This window comes from Oryza sativa, chromosome 11, assembly GCF_034140825.1.
Source record: "Oryza sativa Japonica Group chromosome 11, ASM3414082v1".
NCBI classification, from domain to species: Eukaryota; Viridiplantae; Streptophyta; class Magnoliopsida; order Poales; family Poaceae; genus Oryza; species Oryza sativa.
Genome location: NC_089045.1, coordinates 29,781,067 through 29,798,494, shown reverse-complemented (window position 1 = coordinate 29,798,494; position 17,428 = coordinate 29,781,067). Strand labels below are relative to the sequence as shown.

The 17,428-nt window shown below is 40.0% G+C and overlaps 2 protein-coding genes across 2 annotated transcripts; both read right to left on the bottom strand.

Moving 5' to 3' along the window:
• Positions 1-1,322: 1,322 nt before the first annotated feature.
• LOC4351146 (uncharacterized) lies at positions 1,323-7,951 on the bottom strand. Its single transcript, XM_015760153.3, has 4 exons — positions 7,704-7,951; positions 6,762-7,208; positions 4,610-5,959; positions 1,323-1,732 (listed from the first exon to the last, which is right to left on the bottom strand). Exons 1-4 carry the CDS (start codon positions 7,770-7,772, stop codon positions 1,697-1,699), a joined length of 1,902 nt encoding a protein of 633 aa, XP_015615639.1. The 5' UTR covers positions 7,773-7,951; the 3' UTR covers positions 1,323-1,696.
• A 3,600-nt stretch (positions 7,952-11,551) lies between these two features.
• On the bottom strand, positions 11,552-16,386 carry LOC4351145 (disease resistance protein RGA4-like). The gene is made up of 2 exons (XM_015760248.3): positions 15,444-16,386; positions 11,552-14,649 (listed from the first exon to the last, which is right to left on the bottom strand). Exons 1-2 carry the CDS (start codon positions 16,260-16,262, stop codon positions 12,064-12,066), a joined length of 3,405 nt encoding a protein of 1,134 aa, XP_015615734.1. The 5' UTR covers positions 16,263-16,386; the 3' UTR covers positions 11,552-12,063.
• Between the last annotated feature and the right edge of the window lie 1,042 nt (positions 16,387-17,428).

Below are 17,428 nucleotides of genomic sequence, written 5' to 3'. Positions count from 1 at the left end.
GTTAAATATAATCCCTCGCACTTATCCTCCAAACTCCGATCCAACCGCAAACAACTCCTCATTTTAACTTTTCCTTCTCTCCTCTCTCTTATCCTTATCTTATCCTCTCACTTTCCTCCTCCTCCTCATCTTTAGCAGGGAGCAAGCTGGGGAGGGCGGCGGCGGCGGGCTGCGCTGCAGCGGTCGGCGGGCGGCCGCATCCTGCGTGGCGGAAGCGGCCGCGGCCTGCGCGTCTGAAGCAGCCGCAACGGTGGGATGGGAGGCGACGCACTTTGATGAGCGGCAAAGTAGGGTTAGGGTTGTGATGTTTTTGTTTATGTCTTTTGTTCGCGCCAGGGCGTTCTTTCTTTCTTTTTGTTGTCTTTTTGTTTATGCGCTTGTGATGCGATGATGATAGTAAGGGTTAGAATAGAATGGGATGTGAAGCAAAGGTAGCTTGATGTATTTGGGGATTTTGTGAATGATTTTTGGATGATTTTATGAATGATTTTATGAATGATTTACGGTGCTCGAATCAATAGATGCAAGCAGTAAAAAATAATGAAAATAAAAAAAAACTTTAGTCCCGGATAACACCAGCCGGGACTAAAGATGGTAGCTCAACCGAGACTAAAGTTGTCTTCTTCTTCTTTAGTCCTGGGACTAAAGATGATTTTTAATCCCAATTATTTTAACCGGGGCCATCTTTAGTCCCGTATTAGTAGTCCCGATTTGCAACCCAAGACTAAAGGGGTTGCAAACCGGGATTAAAGAGCCTTTCTCTAGCAGTGATATATCATATGGCACTGATCAATCATCAAATTATCATGAAAAGCATTGTGAACAAATACAGAAAATAATTAGAGAATGGATATATTGAGTGTTCATAATTAATTTATTTCCAATCCCTGAAATAACATGGAATTATTTTCATATATTTTGCTTTCACCAACGAGCCTAAGCAGACTCCTACGGTTACTGGGCCTAATTGTGAAGGAGTAGATTGATTAGAATAGTCAGATTTCGCAAGACGTACAATTTTGCAAGTTCTTTTGATTTCGAAGAAACGAAAGTAGCAAATACAACAAACTGATAAATATACCAAGGACTATAGCAACCAATGAGTTTTCTCTAAGTCAAACATTTTTAGGTTTAACCATTAATTTATATAAATTAAAATAGTTTAACAACACGTCAATTACTTCTCCACGATGAATCTAAAAATATAAGTCTCGTGATGTTAAACTATATAACTAAGTTAGGAATGTTTGACTTAACTAGGACAAAGCTAAAATGATTAATAATTTAAATCCCAGGAATAATTACAATGGACAAGCAGGTGCTGGTAGGATAATCGATCACGAGATAATATTATTTATTGAGAAGGAAAATGGATACAGTAATGGAAAATGAGCAGATCCGCCAGCTTGCTCTTGCCGCCAACGGCAACGGCACAACTCACACGACTGCCGGATATTACTAGCTCTCTGCTCTCCAGTACATAATCTCGTGATGCATACACACAGATCGATTGATCTCTACGAGCTAGCAACATAGGCAAAGCTCATACACTTGTTCAATACATGCAAATCAACGCAATAGACATGCATATGGCAAAATACTTATAAGATTAATTATATAGCTAACAAGCATTATGCTTGCAAGCTGCTTCATCGGCTAATTCCACTTCTGGCGCCGGATCGCCGTGGCCAGCAATCTAGCATCGCCTCTGGTTGCTCACGTGCACAACGGCCTGCATCCACCAGATCGACGTGATAAGTTGTATATTCAATTGATTTATATTATGGTAAAAAAAATCCTTCCTATGAATACTTATATTATATATGGTACATGTTTCAGAATACTTACAGCTAACCTAAGTTAATTATTGTCTAGGACACAACTTTTAGGCATAAAAATTGACATTTCCAAATCTATCTATCTTTATATACTAAAAGTCCATTAAACTTCCTACAAACGCTCCTAAACCGCCATGTGGCGCTCCTATAAACGCTCCTAGATTGCCACGTGACGCTTTAATAAATCCTAGAAATTATAAGAAAAAAGCAAAACATCTGGCCATCGATTTTCATTCAATCTGGTGGACCCACTATTTTAAACCATTAGATCTTTGTTAAGAAAAAACCCAAATCAATCTATAAAAAAAAAATCCCACGTTACCCCCCCCCCCCCCCCCGCGGGGTGTCCCCGTGGACTTGTACGTACGTACATACGTACGTACATATCCCCTGTAAGTCTTTTTCTTTTTCTTTTCTTCTTATATTCTTAGATTAGATGAAAAACCATGTTAAATTAAAGTTGTAAAAATATATACTATTTCAAGTTTTATTCTAAATAGCGCATCGCATCAAAACATCCATTAAAAATATTAATAAATTAAAATTGTAGATTATATGATTGTATATCTCTTAAGAACATATTTAAATTGGACTTATATTTTCAAAAAATAAAAAGAATTTAAATTATGAGCAGCATTCTAAAAATTTACTCACTCCCTACTATATAATATTGATATGCCCAAATGACATTATTAAATTATCATGAATATATTTTCATATATTATATGTTCCTTTATTCATATATTTTTGAAAAATTAACAATCATATATTTTTTTACACCATGTGGATGTATTTTTTTATCTCTTAGGCTTCATTCGGTCTACCTCATTAGATGAGCTTATCTAGGACACGCGAAAAAAAGCATGTCGTCAGCGTAAGATTAATTAAGTATTAAATATTACAAACTTGAATATTTAATTATTTGATCATTTAAAAAAACTTTGCATAGAAAGTATTTGAAAACATGCATCATTTCAGGAACATCTCACCATAAAGGGAGTAGCCAATCCGATAAAATTTTAGAACTCAACCTTAAATTTACTATAAAATATATAGCATATAATATATTTTGTCAATCAGGAATAGAGCCAAATATATCAATCATATATCCCTACTAATTCCTATGTGTATAAGTTTCATATACAAAACACTATCCACCAATTATCAAGTCATATTAATTACTTATGAGGCATCCGTGCTTAATACACCTAATGATTAGATGACATCTAATATGCATTGTGTTATCAAGTACTGATAATGGACAATGCTAAGTGAGAAACCATCAACAGATGATAGATAAGTATTGATACTAGCAAGCCGCAACAAATTATAGTTGACTATAAATATGTTGGAACTATTGGGTAATAGCGTTCCCACACACCTACATACATTCCTAGGATGCCACGTGACGCTCTAATAAATAAGGGTAGATCTAACAAAAGTTATAAGAAAAAGTAAAACATCTAGCCATTGATTTACACTTAAACTAGTGGATAAATTATTTTTAACCATAAGATTAGATCTCTTCAAGTAATCCATTACGACTATGACTAATAGCATTCCTGCACTTCCAAGATGCCGCATGACGCTCTAATAAATTAGAGAACATATAAGAAAAAATATATTAAGAAAAGCAAAATATAGCTGTTTATTTACACATAAACCAGTGGATATATTATTTTCAATCATTATATTATATCTATTCAAGTAATCCCTCACTATGTACTTACAGAAGAGATGTCATAAAGGAAAAAAAGAAGAGTGTGTATACGATCAGCCCCATCAAGTAGTTTTCTCTTTCTTTCTTTGCAGCTATGAGATTTTGCACAAATTGTGCATATGAGTAGAGACCACTCCTGGCGAGGCTATCGAAGAAGCCATGCTGCACAGCACCGCTTCACGCCATCTCGCCAATTTTCTTGAAAGCATTTTTTTACTATTAATGTTAAAGGCAATCTCGAGCGCATATATAAACGTGTGCACACCCATCATAGAAATAGGCATACGCACACCTACCCTAAGAGAAAAAATATTTGTCCAAAAAAAGAGGAAAAAAAATATGTAATTAGTATTTGCCAGGAAAAACATATATATATATATATATATATATATATATATATATATATATATATATATATATATATATAGCACCGAAAATGTCGCATGTAACCACATTATATCTTTTTAATTATATCATTCCCATCTATATAATAATATGCTAATTATTAACATTATAGATTATTCCATCGTATATTACCCATGAACATGCATAGGTGAATCAAATATATAATAAAAGAAAAAACAAAACAAAAAATATATTAACTCATATGTTAGCGAACGATGGTGATAGACGAGTTTAGATATAACCGGAACAATTCGCACTGTTATTATAGTTTAAGGGTGTAATTCAGACTATTTCCTTTAAAAAAAAGTCACTTCCACATAATAAGGATTCATAATACAAATTTAATCAATACTAATTTAGTAAAGTGCCCGCGCATATGCGCGGGCCACCTTCCTAGTTTATTATAATTAACATAAACTTTCATAATATTACACTTGTATACATACAACTATTTTTTATTTATGTGAATAAAATTAAGTTGTCAAACTTATACTTGATTAACTTTGAAAAGTCTAAAACATAAATTTTGTGACACGTCCACGAGAAAGTTAAAAAAAAAGGTTAATGTTTGTTTGTCTAGATTCATCGTATTAGATTTATATATTCTGCGACGAAAAAGATAGTAGTAACGTGTAAATGTACGCACCAGGTAGATGTCGTGGTGCATTGCTCGGTCGATGGCCTCCAGCGACGCCTCCCGGAACACGGCGGTCAGCTGGACGTCTTCCTGCTCCGGCGACGGCTGGTACATGAGCGGCACCTCGCGTCTCACCTTTGACCACAGCTCAAGCCGCTGCCGGATCACGTGATGGATATCGTCGCCGCCATCGCAGCCGCTGGGCCTCTCTCTCGCCGCCTCAGCAGCTGCCGGCGGCGGCGGCGGTGGTGGCGGTAGCTTCCGCGCCTCCTCCACAATGATCACCATCGCCGGAGTCATGAACTCGGCCACCACCTTCTCCGGCGAGCCCATGGCGGTGGCGCGCTGCATCTGGTGGCTCGACACCCACGAGCTGACGTAGGCTAGCCCGCTCCTGAGGCTGGCCACCATGGCGTCCACCTCCTTCTCCACGCCGTCCAGCTCGACGCCGCCCCAGAACTGCCGGGCTCGCCGGAACTCCTCCCACTTGCCCTGCAGCACGTCGGCGGCGCGCGGCTGCGTCGTCGTCGCCGCCGGCTTCGACGCCATCTCGGCTTCCGCGAAGCCGGCGACGAGCTCCAGCAGCTCGAACCGGACCATGTGCTGCATCACGACGGGGGAGGGGAGGGGGATTTGTCGCTGTCGGCCGCCGCCGACGCCGACGCCGTCGACGGAGACGAAGACGGCCGCCACCTCGGGCCTCTCGACGAACACGCCGTGCCCTTCGACGGACACCGCTGCAGAGGCGGCGCCCGGAGCGTGGCTGTACGAGTAGCCGACGGCGAGCAGCTGCTGCTGGTGACGGTGATGGCAGTGGTCGCAGACCGTGGCGGCGTCGTAGTAGCCGCCGCACTCCACCGACGAGAAGGTCAAGGTCGTCGACGAAGCAGCCGGCACGTGGAGGTGGACGACGAAGTTCTTCACCTCGCCGGTGTAGAGCACGCCGACGACGACCTCACCGGAGGCCCCGCCGCAAGCAACGCTGCTCTCGTAGCCGCCGGAGTCTACGCGCACTATCCGCGCGCCGCCGCCGCTTAGCTCGGCGGCCTTGAGGCTGACGCGCGTGTCGACGGCGGCGACGGTCTTGAGCCCGCCAAGGCACACGGCGAGGGCGCCGGCGATGTTGGCGAGGTTGTCGTCGTCGACGAAGGAGTAGGTGCCGCGCGATCCTTGCGCGATGTGGAGCAGCGCCTCCGGGTCGTGGGACGCGCCCAGGCCGAAGGTGTGGACGGGGTACTTGAAGACGGCGCCATGGATGGCGTCGCGGGTCCACCGGAATCCGGTCGTGTCGTCGCCGTCGGTGAGGAGGAGGATGAACCCTACGTGGTTCCGGCTGCTGCCTTGCCGCTCATCAAGGATCTGTGATTAGGTCAGAGTTCAGATTTGTATAATTAATTCGGCTTCCGTTGGATATATAAGTACTCTACTATGGCTGTGTTTTTCACACCAAAATTAAAAATTTGGTTGAAATTGAAACGATGTGACGGAAAAATTGGAAGTTTATAAGTGTAGAAAAGTTTGATGTGATGGAAAAATTTAAAGTTTAAAGAAAACCTTTGGAACTAAACACGACGTATAGCGCACTCTACCTATAAAATTTGATCATGAAAGTAAGGATTTACCGTCCTTAGTGATCTTTACATGTCATTGGTCTATAGGAGGGTAAATCCTTAATTTTCTATTTAAAGGGAAAATACACTATAATCATAACTCCATTAGAATAGCATATTTTTAAGCCTAAAAAAATGAAATTTTAAGTACTTCTTATGGTCAAAACAATTGTCTCTTCTTTGATATTGACATGTTTGTCAAGATATAACGTAACCACTGGTGTCTACTATAATAATATAATGACGCGTGGGTCTATCTGATGTTAAAAAAAATGATTACTACTCCCTCTATCACATAATATAATCAAGCTAGCATACTATATGGTATTCTAGCACGGAGGAGTATTACATAATATTTGAAAAAAAAATATTATTGTGACAATTTTATAGAAAAGTCTACACATATACTAGCCAGTTTTGCCTCCAACCAAAATATTATGAAGGTATCGATTTTCAAATTTTAGAAGTTTGACCTGAAGTATGCGCAAACAACATGTTTTAATGGCTGGAGAAGGTAATATTTTGCCAAACTTGCAAATAATCGTACATACCTTGACGGCCTCCTCCAGGGCTGGCATAAGCGCAGTGCCACCACGGGCCTGAAGCCGGTCAATCTTTTTTCCGGCGATGCTCCGGCCATCGCCGGAAACATCCAACAAGCCGGAGCTATATTCCTTGACGGGTCCATCGTTAAACGCCACGATGGAGAGGCGATCACCATCAGCAAGCTTCCTGATGACAAACTTCATGGACGCCTTGAGCACATCCAACCTCGACCCCTGCAGATTGCTCTTCGGCGACGCCGCCGCCACCGGATCATTCATGCTGCCGCTGACATCAAGCACCGCGACTACGTCTAAGGGGACATGGCTGTTGAGATCGGCCGCCGGCGGCGCCTCGACGCGCAGTAGCACCTGGAAGTCCTTGTTCGTCTGACCTCTTGGGATTGTGGGGAAGATGGGTGTGGTGCTCACTTTCACTGGAGCTACACTCATCGCCTGCATTCAGAATTTCATATGCATATGTGTGAAATATTGGTGGTTAAAATTATACTATTGTTGTTGGAATTATTCAAGATGTTAAATTTTTGGGTACTTAGGTGAGTAGCACTCTGGCTGGTTTTTCTCAAACATTTACAAATAAGAATCCGATAAATATACAATTAATCCTCTGTTTTTCCACAGGTCATTTCTCTTACCATTCTATCGGTTAAGTGATTTAAATCATTGTACAAGTTGACAAAATATTTTGTCTTCAAAGGAAAACTGGAGCAGTAGTACGTTGCGAATTTCTTTACTACTGTAAAAATGGATACTTCCTGCTCCTCCCTCACCATTCAGAAAAAACGGAAACACAAAATCCAACTCCATAAAACCAAAAAAACGTTCGTCGCGTATTCCTCCTAATCCCGTTGCAAAGCACGGGGCATATGTATAGCACTAGTTAAATTAAGAAACAGACTTAAAACAGAGGAGTTAGCAGTTAAAATTAACCTCTGTGCGCAGTAGCGTAGAGAAGATCAGGCACGGCAGCAGAAGCATCAAATTATGGAGTTGCCCCATGCTACTATTTGCTGCAAATCGTCCAACCGAGTCTTGTGTGATTCTTGCCTTCGGCTGATGCAAATGAATCTCCAAGACAAGCTTTTGATTGAATGCCAATATATAGGCTCAAATAGACCACGACTTAACTAGTAAGTCAATGCAAATCTAGGAGAAATGATTACTTAAATTATATGCATATATTTTGATCTCTTGCAAGTATGTTCTTGATAATAATATCAACACGTATTAGACGACTTCAAGTATACACAAGGTCTCCTTTCAAAAAAAAAGTATACACAAGGTCAGCAATTAATGTTGGATCTAGGACATAGCTAGCTAGCACATCCATTTGGTAACTTAGGCTGTGTATAGTTCGTGTGCTAAAATTTTTTAAGTATACGGAAACACATTTAAAGTATTAAACGTAAACTAATAACAAAATAAATTACAGATTACGCATGTAAACTGCTAGACGAATCTATTAAGCCTAATTAATCCATCATTAGCAAATGTTTACTGTAGCACCACATTGTCAAATCATGGCGTAATTAGGCTTAAAATATTCGTCTCGTGATTTACATGCAAACTATGCAATTGGTTTTTTTTTGTCCATATTTAATGCTCCATGCATATGTTCAAACATTTGATATGACAGAAAAATTGGAAGGTTGAAGAAAAAATTTTGAATCTAAACATGGCCTTAATTATTAGTCAAATCAAATCAACATTATAATAATTATCTAAAATTAAGTACATGCCACAGTTTGGTTCGATAAACATATCGCTTTGGCAAACATCTTCAGACATGTCACAGTTTGTGTGGAATCAAATTTTGTTTGTCACAAGTGTTGCAAATTAATTTTGGCAAAAGCAGCACACGAGCATGCATGATGCGTTGAATATGAACAAGAAAAATATATAGCGTGTCACAACATGAACGTACACGCACACCATGTACGTACACACGGTAACAGCAAAAGAGAGGAAACTTAACGGGTTGTTCCTTACCGGCCGGGTCCTCGTCATCATTCGACGACATATACTAGCTCTTTTCTGAATTTATCTCCAAATATATATATAATCTAAAATGTCATATAAATGAAAATGGAGGGAGTACTTGGCTGGTGATATATTAATAAGCTAAAAAAAAGTCTCTCCTTCGAAACTTATGCTTGAAAAAACCGAGGAATAAAAAACCATGTTGTTGATATGAATTGGTCTTGAAAACACACTAAAAGTATAAGAATAATAGTTTCAATAGACCGTTCAAATAACACATGAGTTGAATAAGAGATATAGACTCGAAGGAAATATTTTAAGATGTTGAAACTTTTGCTAATTTTCTTTCAAAATCTTTATAAAAAATTACCATTTCACAGAAATTTCAAAGACAAAGATAAGATTTAATCGTTTGCTTCAAAGGTCTTTCTAGGAATTCTTTTTATAACAGGATTAAAATTCTTCGTTTTCAAAATTTTCCTTTTGAAAAGTCCTCCACTCTCCTATGTTTTTCTTACTAATCAAGGTGGCCTTAATTACTTGGTTGCCTGAAAAGGATGAAACGCTGTACAAGGATTGAATTTTCTGACGAGGGTAGGTAGTAATCTTGATTGCACACTTACGCCGAACGCGGTGAGAGAATTGATGGCCTTGTGTGTACGGACGATTAAAATTAATCCTGGTTCGTATGCAAGGGTTCAAGACCGTTAGATAATTAATTACTCCCCCGTCCCATTACAAGTGTAGTCATACTTTTTCGTGCTCAACTTAAATCATCCGTCTTATTTAAATATTTTTTTTAAAAAATTTAAAAACATAAGTCACGCATAAAGTATTATATATTCATGTTTTATCATCTCATAACAACAAATATACTAATTATATTTTTTAAACAAGATAGACGATTAAAATTGAGCACGAAAACTCATAGTTGCAATTAAAATGAGACCGAGGGAGTATCATCGATTAATTGGCATACGTCATCCGTTGTTACGTCATCCATGGGTACGCCATCAATAGGTGTAGTACGTGGAGTCCCCTTTAATTAGTTGACTCCAGGTCATGTCTGTTGGGCCTTCAACCATGCACATTCATTGTTTGCGACGATCATGAATTCCGAGCTACAAGGGAGGGGGGGGGGAATAAGTATTGTATAGTAGGGTGTAGGGAGATACTATGAATACATAGTTAGGTTGGGGCATGGATCTTAAAAAAATAATATGATTCAAAATCACTTTAATTTTATAGTTATAGGTATCTATATTTTAGAAAAAAAAAATAAACATATATTTTGAGACGAATAGAGTATCTTGGTTCCTAAATTAATTCAAGTTAGAACCAACGCATGCATTTGAGCTGTACATACAACTCTTTTGAAAAAAAAAATATTTTCTTTTCTCAAACAAACAAAGCTTGCAAGGAAAGGGGGTTAGAAGGAAGAGGCAAAACGATGGGAAGGAGCTTCTAGAAGCACCCTACATAGTACTTTTTCCATCCCAAAATAACTTAGGGCCTGTTTAGATCCCCTGTTAAATTTTTTCATGTTGTCACACATCGAATATTTTGATACATGTATGGAGTGTTAAATATAAATGAAAAAATAATTAATTATACAGATTGCGTGTAAAATGCTAGACGAATCTTTTAAGCCTAATTGCTTTATTATTTGACAATGTTTGCTAATGATGGATTACTTAAGTTTAATTAATTCGTCTCGTGGTTTAGTGACGGATTCTGTAATTAGTTTTTTTATTAGCCTACGTTTAATACTTCAAATGTGGTGTTCGTATATCCGATGTGACACGCGAAAACTTATCATCCTTAGATCTAAACATAGCCTTGATCTAGGAGGGAATGTAATCTCTCCTAATACAATAAATCTGGATAGAGGGTTGTCCAGATTCGTTGTACTATGAGGATTCACATCTCCACTTAAGTTGAGTTCTTTTAAGACGTAGGCAGTACTTACATAACTACAGTATGCTCCTGCCAAAGAAGCTTGGCCCAAGCGTCAGTGACAGATTTAGAAAACCAGTTCGTTGATGCTATTCTTTGCATTGTTGGGACTCAAAATATGTTTCACATATCATCATGATGATTTGAAGATAACACCGGTGAAGCGCAAGTGCGCAATGGTCGGAGGGGTTCGGAGAATCTCCGAACCCCAAAGAGGCATTTGGGCCATAGAGCGACTGGGCCATTGTAGTCAGATTTGGGCTAATCTCTGGCCTAGCCTGGCAGAATCTCTCCGTCAAACCTACGAGAAGCCGGCCCCTCGACGGCAACCCTCGTCCGCGCTACATCGCGCCGGCACCGCCTTATTCAAAGGAGCCACGCACGGTGAGTTCTCCTCATCCTCCTCCTCCTCGCGGAATGGGAATTACCGAATTACTTAGCGGTGTTGCCCTATTGATTTGTCGCATCTTAAAGAAAACGAAGCTCTGTTAGATTCTTATTTTTATAAAAAGAAACACTAATTAAATCGGCAGGCCAACTGCAAACTATATTTTATTAAGAAAATTTACAACTCTTCGTTTGTTTGGTTTCGTAAAATTGAAGGGATTTCATGGACCTATGTTTTGTGTAACACTCTCGGCAACAAGCCTAATCGCAAGGATAAATGAGGAGGCCAAAACTTGAGCCATGGCAGGAGCGAAAGGACTGTGTAACATAGTGGCTACTGTCTTAGAGCTCTCATTTTCTCTTTACCTGTTTAGGGATATATTGTATATTTTTTCCCTGCGATATTCAATGAAATTGACACAATCCAAGTACCAGTTCATTAAGAAAAATAATCATCCTAAATTCCCAATGTACCAGCACCATTTTATTTTACAAACATGGTAGATTTAGCTCTACAAACAGGTCAATTTTACACCTCAAATAACAAAGCATTTTTTTTCTCGAACATGTAGGAGAGTTGCGTATCATTATATTATAATAAAAATTAAGAGGGTAAGAACCCTAACAACACACACATAAACATTACATTATTCACCGTTCGGCATGGGCAAGAATGCCCTTAGCCCTGGCCAAACCCCAGTCATACAATTCTTCTCTAGCAAGCAGCAAGGCTTCAGCCATGTTGGCAGAGGTACCGTCGAAGACACAGCGATTGCGATGTTTTCATAACGTCTAGGCTCCCAAGACAACAGTAGAATTAAACCCTTTTCTAACCTGATCATCCACCCTAATTTCTGCACTTGCCCACCAGTCATCAAAGGAAGCAATATCTTGTTGTGGCGAAAGAGCATGCCACTTAAGCATTAAAAAGACTGCTATTTAACACTCTGACAGTTGTTTGCACCTTTCACAACGATTTAGTATCCATGTGTGACAAGAGAGAACTTGATTCATATGACATTGTTACTTGAGAGCCCTGGTCCTCTTGTTCAAAGAAATGATTGGCTTGCACAACAACCTTCTTGCCATTAGTGTTATGAACAATTTGATCTTCATCACCACCTGATTGGCATTGGCCCACTTTTGCTCCCTCTGTTGGTATCAGCTCCTGTCGATCATATTCCTTCCCAGGCATCAGATTCTTCAACTTGGGATGGGGAGGATTGACTTGTTCATCTGATCTCAAATCAACATCCACCACCATGGAGTGTTTATCTTTGTATTCCTGCAACATTTCAGGACACTTCTGATCAACTTCAGTCCGATCGTACCTTCTTGTCTCTTGGTTAAATAAGTGAACTTGTGTTCTATCAGTTTCAACATCTCCATACATAGGATATACAAGACCCACAGAACTTTTGCTAGTATCACCTTCTCCAATTTTCTGCCTCTTATGGTCTCTACTCTCTGATAGTCTCATCTCCTGAAGATTATAATCCAGTTCATAATTTGAACAATATTTCCTCTTCTCTGTCTTAAGATGTTTTGCCGGTTCCTCGCTTTCCACTAAATCAACCTTTCGAGGCCATGAAAATTTAGGTCTATTCGGGTGGTTTTTTGCTGCGTGTGCCCAGTCTTGCTTTGTTTGTGGAGTCACGTCAGAGTCAATCACGACTTCCTTGAGATGTTTCAGGTGTCTGATCTCGATGCCGGATAGTCCGACTAAACCTCGACAGAGCAGATGAAGTGAGACAAGGTTTGGCAGAGCTCCTTGCTTGATTGTTGGCAAATCTGAAGTGACACTTTTAACCACAAAGCACAGGCGTCGCAGGCTCGGGAATGCCCCATGTTTCATTTCAAAATTCTCAAGCTTGTCTGAAATCAGTTTGAGGTAGAGAAGTCTGTTCAGAGTGATCAGTGCTGATAGATGATCTTGTGTCAGCGTAGCTGATGAAATGAAAAGCTCCGTGAGGCCTGACAGCGAGGTAACAAATGGAGGCAATCGGAGGAACCTGCCTTGCAGCTTTAGTGACCTTAGATGGTATTTGAAATCTTCTGAGCATGGCTCCAAGTGAAGTGCGCTCAGGAAATTTTCAGAGCATTCTTCAGAATCAAGTGAGAGAGAACGGTTACTGTCACTGTCAATAGGAACCTTGGTGAATTCCTGAATGGCCTGTGAAAGATCAGCTATATAATTACTGCTACCTGCAACATGCTTGCACCATATCTTAACCTTTCTCAGTTTTTTCATATGACCCATAAGTTGCAGAAATCCTTCGTTCTCACCAGTGATAAAACCTGCTAGAGTTTGCAAGTTGCTCTTTTTTGATGTGAAGAATTTTGGTAGTATATTCATCCCTTTTTTTTGTTTCTTGCAAGGATTTAGTTTACTCATCTTGTTGACATTCTTCAGGTCATCTTTATGCAGCATAAACTTTCCAAACAGGTGAGCTAAGTGGGGCAGCATGACAGCTTCAATGGGCAAAAACTTGATCTTGGTTCTCCTTAAATCTAGTGTCTCCAAACAATGCAGTCCTTCAATGCTCCTTGGAAGCACATTGATATTGTACCCAAAGCTCAGGTATTTCAGATGCCATAATTTGCATATGTGTTTCAGATGATCGTCAGCAAAATCATTACATTCTTGTAAATCCAATACTCGTATTAGCTTGCACTTCCGAACATAAGAGACTGTATCACTTGTATCCCCGAATACAGTTAGAGATCGGACACGAGAAAATTCTTCATCAGATGTCACGTATCCTGTCAGTTCACCATCATGGACAGAAAGGTGGCGTGCATTGGAGATGAGTCTTGGATGATCACGAGACAATGTCATGATGAATCTCTGGGCCAAGGACATGTTCAGCAAAAACTCATGCATAATTCCATGAGTTTTGCACGTCTTCACGTCTGAATTGTTTCTTGTGTCAACAGGCAGAATGATATTCCGATCAATAAGCTTATTGAAATTCTCAACTGCAATGTCCTCTTCGTTGCGAAGAGAATCACTTCTTGCATATCCTTCAGCCAACCACCGTCTGATTACAACTTTCTTTTTCAGAGGACGATTGCTTGGGAATATACCAAGATACAGCAAGCAGCTGAGAGCATAGCCGGATAAACTGTCATAGTTGTCAAGAAGCACCTTCCTGAGTTCTGAAAAGCTGGGATGGCCATCCTGCTCTTTCAGATGAGCACCGAGGTTGCGGCACAGGTTTGCACACAGCTCTCCTGTGGGCTCACACGAACTCTTCAGATAATCAGATACACTGACCAGAGCAAGAGGAAGGCCATCACATTTGCCTAATAATGGTACTGAACCAGTCTCCAACTCAGGTGATCTTATCCCAGTTGGTAAGGCTATTTCCTTGCAGTCCTCTTCACCAAGCGTGTTCATTTGGTGCACATAACCATTGCCATGGCTGCAGCTATTAGCTATTGATTGAATAGTTGTGGTCAGTATTATTCTGCTGCTTGTACCGTTGTCCTTAAAGGTGGAACTTATGATGCTCCATTGATCCATCCCGATGTCATCGATCACAATTAATACCTAATAACGGAATTGAGAAATTATAGAAGCAACATTGATGTCATGGATCTCATTATCACAATTTGTTACAAAGTTCCTACTAACAAGCATCTCAACCGTTTAATTCCATTAGTTGAAAATTTTTTAAAAAATCAAGATCTAATCATAGCATGATACATCAGTATCTTTTGAACACTTGTAAAATACTTTCTATGCGCATGTATCCTTTCCCTTATACATATTAAATAAAACTCGAAACACTATGTACTGTTTATGTTTAGTTATTATGAAATTAGTAATTCTAAAATATGGAATGAACAAATATAAAAACTGTATTAATCTTAGGCTCTCCATTTAGTATTTTATTAATCTAATTTTAAATTTAAAAATAAATAATTTGAAAGCTGTAAATGGTCTACTCTATTCTTTGTAACTATAAACCATTCAGAAAATGGCATCCATATCAAACATATTTTTTTAGTGAAGGGTATTTTTTTACCCAGCCTCTACAATCCATATTAAACATATGAACTTTTAATAATTATAATATAGTAATAACATTCGATAGAGCGCACAACTCAGCGACTACTCTCTCCATAAACAAAATATAAAGACTCTTAGCATTAGAAATTTGTCTAGAAATATAGGGCAGTGTAGTCTATTCTCCCCATCCCTAATCTCTCTAAAAAGACCCACAAGTGCTTATATTTGGATGGAGGGAGTAAATATTAGTTAGCAATCATTTGGATTGGAGTGCTAGGTAATAGAAAAGGGATCATTGAGGTATTCAGATCTGGAAAATGAAAAATGTGCACCCACCTCTTGTCCTTGAGGTATTCTTTGAGCGAGGTTTCAAGTTGGCCGTCAACATCCATGGCAACATTGGGAAGAATTTTCTGTATCACAGCACGCAAGATCCCCCTCATCCCACTGCTTGTCTCCGGAGAGGCACCGGCGGGAACCCATGCACGGAGGTGGAATTTCTCCTTCACGCGAGGGCTATCATAGACCGCCTTGGCGAGGGTTGTCTTCCCCAATCCACCGAATCCCACGATGGAGATGACCCTCATTCGCTCCGGCTCACCCTCAACCTCATCCAGCAGCGAGAGGAGCTCCTCCACGGGCTCCTCTATGCCCACCGGGTTATCCGCGATGCGACGATCTTGCGGAGACGGGGAAGATGATTGACCACCAGCCAGTGGATTGTTCTTGATGACATCCTGGTGCACTTGCCTGAGGGGCCTCTTGAGCTTCTGGATCTCGTTGGCGAAGCTCGAGCGGCTCTGAACCTTCTTGAGCTCGTGGGCGACCCGGTCCAGAAGGGAGTTCCGGCCGGCACTAGCACACTGCTGCCTGCAAGTGAGATGGTGGATGAAGCGGTCGACGTAGTCCTCGATGTCATGCGCAAGATCGAGCATCTCCTTGCTGTGCAGCCGCGCGACGGCCGTGCGGGCGTCGCTCCTCCTGATGGAAAGGAGCTGGTCGTCCATGGCCGCCGCAACGATGCGGAGGTCCTGCTGGAGGGAGTTGGTTTCTTGAGCCAGCTCCCTGTGCTTGCTGTACTCCTTCTCTAGCACCGTGAAGAGCCTCCCCATGACGCTCTTCAGCAATGCGCTCGCCACGGCAGACTCCATGTATTCTCGATCGATATGAGCTCTACCTCCAGCGCTCAATCCACTACCTTAACTTATGATAACCTTGATTAGTATACCATGAACCAGCAAATGGGCATGGTACGTAGTGGTAGCTAGGGAAGAAAGGCAGCTCCATCCTCCCTTAAGAGTAGCACAATGATAGGATATAAGTTTGCTTATGTTGTTGTTTTTTTATTTTTTTTGCAAACTAGAAAGGGAGCCTACGCAGATGCGTGGGCACCTTATTTATTATTTATAGAAATAATGTTAATATAATTAAGTCATATCTCACTGTATGCATATAATAAGTTATAGATTTCACCTTATAATTGAAAAAAAATCTTTGTCATGAAATAGACCGTAGACTTTAATAAACAATAAGAATGTTTCTTATATTCAAGCAAAAATCACATTTTCTTAACGGATTCTATGTATTCACACGAAGTATATAATCTTTTTAAATTGATCAAATCTAACGGTCTAAGATAACGGGTGCACCAACTTAAATGAAAATCGACGGTGAGATTATAACATGTTACGTAGCAACCTAGAAGTGCTTGTAGGAGTGTCACATGGCAGCTTACGAGTGTTTATAGGAAAATTAATGAACTTTTAGTATATAATAGATATGTAAGAGGGGGAAAAGAGGATAAATAAGAGGCTTATTTTTTTATTTTTTCTTTTTTCTTTTTGCAAATATGTAAGAGGGAGAAAAGATCAGGATAAATAAGAGGCTAGCTAGACCCCTCCTGCAAAAGGCAGCTTTATGCGCACTTGAAGGAAAATTATCTGAATAGCTAGAGGTAGAACTAGGTAAAGGTACACCTTTCTTGCAACCAATCTTATAGCTATCTGATCTCTCTAATAAAATAGTTATCTCTACAAGAATATATAGGTGATATGGATATGCAGGACTTTATAGTTAATTACTGCCTCTACTATTGATCATGCATGTAAGATTGTCACAAAGAATGCGTGATTTCTTTCGCAAATATGATATGGTTAATTATATGTGTGCGCGCCATGTTTGTCATTGTTAATAAGCCTAATGCATGATTGCACGATTGTCTACACGCAATTAGGCAGCATTAAGCAAATATGATTCCTGCGAGAATGGATCTATTCCTACAGTATTATCAAGAAAATCCTATAAAATTCATGTGTTT

Excerpts from the sequence above, each read along its gene's own strand:
- LOC4351146 (XM_015760153.3), bottom strand. The coding sequence starts at position 7,772 with ATGGGGCAACTCCATAATTTGATGCTTCTGCTGCCGTGCCTGATCTTC. Across the intron at positions 7,209-7,703 it reads CTACGCTACTGCGCACAGAG|GCGATGAGTGTAGCTCCAGT; the intron begins GTTAATTTTAAC and ends TTCTGAATGCAG. Across the intron at positions 5,960-6,761 it reads CCCTGGAGGAGGCCGTCAAG|ATCCTTGATGAGCGGCAAGG; the intron begins GTATGTACGATT and ends ACCTAATCACAG.
- LOC4351145 (XM_015760248.3), bottom strand. The coding sequence starts at position 16,262 with ATGGAGTCTGCCGTGGCGAGCGCATTGCTGAAGAGCGTCATGGGGAGG. Across the intron at positions 14,650-15,443 it reads ACCTCAAGGACAAGAGGTGG|GTATTAATTGTGATCGATGA; the intron begins GTGCACATTTTT and ends TTCCGTTATTAG.